Source organism: Echiichthys vipera, assembly GCF_963691815.1.
Source record: "Echiichthys vipera genome assembly, chromosome: 21".
NCBI lineage: Eukaryota > Metazoa > Chordata > Actinopteri > Perciformes > Trachinidae > Echiichthys > Echiichthys vipera.
Window position 1 is genome coordinate 2,850,549 of NC_139846.1, and position 6,000 is coordinate 2,856,548.

The 6,000-nt window shown below is 45.0% G+C and overlaps 1 protein-coding gene across 1 annotated transcript in view; it reads left to right on the forward strand.

The window, feature by feature from the left end:
* The window catches only part of LOC310963119 (rho guanine nucleotide exchange factor 4-like), a 43,004-nt gene extending 37,369 nt beyond the window's left edge, over positions 1–5,635 (forward strand). The window contains exon 10 of the mRNA XM_083935795.1: positions 5,401–5,635. Within this exon, the coding sequence (XP_083791921.1) occupies positions 5,401–5,558 (158 nt within the window). The 3' untranslated portion in view covers positions 5,559–5,635. The remainder of the gene's footprint in view (positions 1–5,400) is intronic.
* The last annotated feature ends 365 nt before the right edge of the window (positions 5,636–6,000 follow it).

Sequence of the window (6,000 nt, forward strand, 5' to 3'; positions counted from 1 at the left end):
AGGCCCACACACCAGCCTGACACTCCTTCTCTATCTGGGCATAGAATGTTTCAGCTTGTGGAGCAGAAGGAGAAGTAGGCTGCTGGCTTCCACTCTTCTCCGTGGAGCTGAAGCAGCACAGCTCCTAGTCTGGCGCTGTAGGCCTTGTGACATCAGGTGCTTTAGTCAGCATTCGTTTAAGGTCCTCAAAAGCTGACTGCTGTGAGTGTCCCCAGGTCCAGATGTTCTTGCTCTTTAGCAGCTTATACAACAGTTTTCCCACCGATGCAAGGGCTGGGACGAACCTCCCCAGGTAATTCACCATGCCGAGGACTCATTTTAGCTTCTGCACATTTTCAGGCAGTGGCAAATGGTGTATGGCCTCCACATTGTCAGGGTATAGTCCTGACTTGTTGATAAGATGACCCCGGAAACGTAGCTGGCTCTGCCTAAGAGAGCATTTCTCCTTGTTAAGTTTCAACCCTGCCAACTCAACATGCTGCAACACCTTCTTCAGTTGGGCATCGTGTAGCTCAATTGAGGTCCTGAAAATTAGGATGTCATCCATGAAAATTGTCACCCTGTTGGTGCTTCGTTTTATGTGTACGGACTCTTATCATGCTACTGCAGAGGTTTGGTGTTATTTTGAGCAGTATATTAGTGGTTAAAAAAGCCAATTTTAATGCTTTCACCTTAATGTCCCGATTTAATCAGTGTTCGCCACAGCCGGCTGTTAACAGCTGTTAGCGACTGTTAGCGACTCCCGGAATATCTCCGTTGAAGCTCTGGTCTACATTTTGAAAATCAGTTGAGCCTCTGAGACAGATTTGAAAAAAGCACCCCCCCCCTACCTTCAGTGTTACACCATTCCTGACCCCAAGCTCGTATCCTCTACCCTGCTCCTAACGACACGCAGAGCCAGAAGTCGGCTTGCTAAAAACACATGGCTAACGTATGCTAGCATGTGTTAACATAGCTGTTTATCAGACCAGTGATGTTCACAGTCATAAGTATTGGTACAGACTAATGGGGGCTACTTATGTAACAGCTACCACAATAAAATGCAAAAATTACCTGTCCAACAAAAAGTCTGCTCTCTCAGCATCTGTTTTCAGTCCCAAATCCTAGCGTTGCCTTCTCCCCCGTCAGAGGAATCCCCGATGATGATTCATCTTTGGTTCCTATGTAGGTCACATTTCTGCTTTTTCAAGCAGAGGCTGCTTGCTGCTCTTTTCCTTCTTCATAGTAACAGAAGCTCCGGTAGCTGAGCTGCTAAGCTAATCACTAGCCACTCAGAGTTTACAGAGAGGGAGGGGGAGTGGGAGGGGACGAGGAGGGATGACAAGGAGCAGGTGAGATGAGGGGAGATGAGGGGAGACGAGGGGAGAGGAAAGGATTGGATGGAGGGTACGAGCCAAAGGGAGCATCGCAGACCAGGTTGCTCCTGTTCTGTTGGTTAATATGGGCTGTACTGGTGATGCAAAGTTGTGGCCACCAGGGGGCATCTGTCAGAATGCACTGTGCAGACAAGATATTCCTTTTAATTATTTATTGTAGATAGGTAGGTGATTCTGTAACAAAACAACATCAAAATAATCGGTATGACTATATAGTCATATATAGTATATATATTAATATATTAATATACTATATATACATATATATATATATTGACTATACTCCATAGTTCTACTGGGAGACTTCAACGCCCACGTGGGCAATGATGGAGACACCGGGAGAGGCGTAATTGGGAGGAACGACCTCCCTGATCTAAATCCGAGTGGTCGTCAGTTATTAGACTTCTGTGCTAGTCACGGATTGTCTATAACTAACACCATGTTCAAACATAAGGATGTTCATAAGTGTACGTGGTACCAGAGCATCCTAGGCCAAAGGGTGATGATCGATTTTGTGATTGTATCATCTGATCTGAGGCCGTATATTTTGGATACTCGAGTGAAGAGAGGGGCAGAGCTGATGGTGATGAGTTGAGTCAGAGGATGGGGGGACTCACACCTCCGGCTGAGCTTTTCTGGCATCCCTGTGGAGGTTGGGGCCATTGTACCGGAGTGGGCAATGTTCAAAGCTTCCATTGCTGAAGCTGCAGCGGTGAGCTATGGCCTCAAGGTCTTAGGTGCCTCAAGGGGCAGTAACCCTCGAACACCGTGGTGGACACCGGTGGTCAGGGAAGCTGACGACTGAAGAAGGAGGCCTTCCGGGATATGTTATCAAAGAAGACTCCGGAGGCAGTTGCAAGGTACCGACAGGCCAGAAGGGCTGCAGCCTCTGCTGTGTCAGAGGCAAAGCAGCGGGTGTGGGAGGAGTTCAGAGAAGTCATGGAGAAGGACTTTCGGGCGGCCACAAGGTGTTTCTGGAAGACCATTCGACATCTCAGGAGGGGGAAACGGGGAACCGTCCAAGCTGTTCACAGTAAGGACGGGGCGCTGGTGACCTCAGCCGATGAGGTAATCGGGTGGTCGAAGGAGCACTTTGAGACTCCTTAATCAGACAAACACGCCCTCTTTTTTAGAGGCAGAGCTGGAGGCTGATGGGGAATCATTGTCAATATCTCTGGCGGAAGTCACTGAGGTAGTCAAACAACTCCACAGTGGCAAAGCCCCAGGGATTGATGAGATTCGTCCAGAAATGCTGAAATGCTGGGTTTGGAGAGGCTGTCTTGGTTGACACAAGGGAGTGGCAGACCGGGGTGGTGGTTCCTCTGTTTAAAAAGGGCGACCAGAGGGTGTGTGCCAATTACAGGGGTATCACACTACCGCACCATGTGGAGGGTGACTGGAGTCTCCCTTAGAGATAGGGTTAGAATTTTAGCAATCCGTGAGGAACTCGGAGTAGGGCCCTGCTCCTTTGCATTGAAAGGAGCCAGTTGAGGTGGTTCGGGCATCTAGTAAGGATGCCCCCTGGGCGCCTCCCTAGAAAGGTGTTCCAGGCACGTCCAGCTGGGAGGAGGCCTCGGGGAAGACCCAGGACTAGGTGGAGAAATTATATCTCCACACTGACCTGGGAACGCCTCTGGATCCCCAAGTTAGAGCTGTTAAATGTGGCCCGGGAAAGGGAAGTTTGGGGTCCCCTGCTAAAGCTGCTGCCCCCACGACCTGACCCTGCATAAGCGGTTGAAGATGAGATGAGATGAGATTAGTATGACTATATACAAAAATCAGCTAACAAAACAAAGGAGAAACAAATAAATAAAAAACATTGCTACAATGACTGAAAAATGGAATACAAAAACCTAAGAGTAACATTATAACTGAAAGCCATGGCATATCTGTCCATACTACAAATAAGTGACATGCAACAACCGTATTGTCAATCACATAACATAGACAGTTGCTCACATTCAACAGTGAACCAACAACTATTACACTTAAGGCTTGTGAAGCAACACGTCTATCATAACACATATCAATAACAAGCTCTTTCATTGACGCTCCGCGTCGCCATCTTGTTTAGGAACGGGCGGCAACTTGTTCAGTACATTAAAGTAGACATAAAAGATGAATACAAACATGTCTACTTACACGTTGTTAGCACGCAGACAGTCATAATTGCTAAACAGAAACAAAGGAACAGCATAAACACGGACAACTTCCTCAACTGTCCCAGGCTACGGCACTCTCACAGGCACCAAACTTTTTCACACTGCGACTCCGGCTGTATTCCTCCACTGGCTGCGTGCGGTGTGTAATGCGGCTCCTGTCTGTGACGGCCCCTTTACCCACCGCCAGAGGTCGTCCTTTGTCACAGCAATTTCAATGCAAGCCTACGGCTTTTAGACTGAATGGATTTTTATTCATATTGTGTAAACAGGACTACAGGACCATAATCGCTGTATAAATGATGTTATTAATAGACCATAGCTTTAATAGTTGTTACATGACACCAATAGTTGTTACATGAAAATAAATTGTCTCAATGGCTTATTTGATGAATGGATTTGCCGGAAAAGACCCTGGGATGATTTTTGCGCCGTAATTACACTTTAGGCAAGACACTTAAACCCTAATTGCTCCCTGGTGCTTTTCAGTTCCCCACTGCTCTTTAAGATTGGTTAAAAGCAGGGGGGGGCAGAGTACAGGGCCCTGGCTGACCGCTTTGTGAAGTGGTGTGGGGAGAACCACCTGCAGCTGAACGTGGAGAAGACGAGGGAGATGATGGTGGACTTTAGGAGGAACAAGCCCCTGCCCTCTCCAGTCAGCATCAGTGGGAAGGATGTAGACTTAGTGGACTCTTATAAGTACCTGGGTGTCACACTGGTCAATAAACTGGACTGGTCCACCAACACACAGGCCATCTACAAGGGCCTGAGCCGGCTTTACTTCCTGAGAAGGCTTAGGTCCTTTAATGTCTGCAACAAGATGCTGAAGATGTTCTATCAGTCTGTGGTTGCAAGCACCATCTTCTTTGCTGCGGTGTCCTGGGGTGCCGGCATCAAGGCAAAGGATGCTGACAGACTGAACAAACTGATTAGGAAGGCAGTGTCTGCTGTTGGCTCCAAGCTTGTCACCCTGGATGAGGTGGTGGAAGACAGGATGCTGGCAAAACTTCTAGCAATCATGGACAATCCCTCTCACCCCCTCTACAAGACACTGGACAAGCTGAAGAGCAGATTTAGCAACAGACTGAACCAACCCCGCTGCTCTAAGGAACGTGACAGTTCCTACCCACCTTCCTACCCACCCAAGAATTTTCAATTCATATACCTCCGTCAGAGCCTCAATCACCCACCTGGACTAAATCAGATCCATCAATTCTTGCACATTGCATTATTGCACATTCTCTTTCCACATATTCATAGTATAGTATTTTTTATTATCAGTATGTATATTATACCCATACTACATATCCCATACATATATATTATATCATATATTGCATGTACATACAAATACAGTACATTGGTATTTTATTTTACCATCATCCTGCCACTGCACCTTACTATTCATTTATTAATTTATCTTGCTTTATCTTGTGCTTATATCTAAGTGTCCATGTTCCGTTCTGTGTTTCTACTTATTTCTTATACCCAGATATTTTTATTTTATCTTATTTTTTATTATATTGTATTGTATCATATTCGGTTTTACCAGATTGCTGCAACAAAATAATTTCCCTGAATGAATAAAGTAATTATCTATCTATCTATCTATCTATCTATCCATCTATCTATCTATCTATCTATCTATCTATCTATCTATCTATCTATCTATCTATCTATCTATCTATCTATCTATCTATCTATCTATCTATCTATCTATCTATCAATACAAGTTTTAAGTTTAAAAAAAGAATACAGATCTGGAATATACAATGCATGCATGCTTCCTGTTGCTTTTCCCAGCTATGATTGATATCTCATAAGAATGCTAGATGTATTCATATGTTCTGTTTATCTCTGCACAGCAGTGACCAGACCCTACTATGACTTCCTGATGCGACAGAAACACCCCTCTCTCCCTACTGCTTTGCCCAAGCAGCAGGTCTTCATGCTGGCTGAGCCCAAGCGTAAAACCTCCACCTTCTGGCACAACATCGGCAGATTGACACCCTTCAAGAAGTAAAAAAGAAAGTGTGAAAGGAAAAGCTGTGGAGAGAAGGAACAAAATAGAAAGAGAAGAGCTCTCTGCTTGTGCCTGAATAGACCCTTTTTAATTATCTCTTTTCTTTCCTGCTTGTAACATTGCCCTAATGAGACACTGATTTATTGCATAGATGATGATGAAGATGATGAGGAGATAATTTTTTGAAAGCACTTTATAGGTTGGTTAACAATCAGACTTGGAATGGTCTCCTGGAGACAGAGTCAAACAGGGAGAGTGGACTCTTACTACTACTACTACTACTACTACTACTACTACTACTACTACTACTATACCTTCAATCAGCCACCGATTAGTACTAATACTACTACTGTACTGCTGGGAGTAAGCGTGGGACTTATGATTGTGATGCCTAAAGAATTTGAAGTTGAGTCATTTATTTCCATTGTTGAATTATTTTATG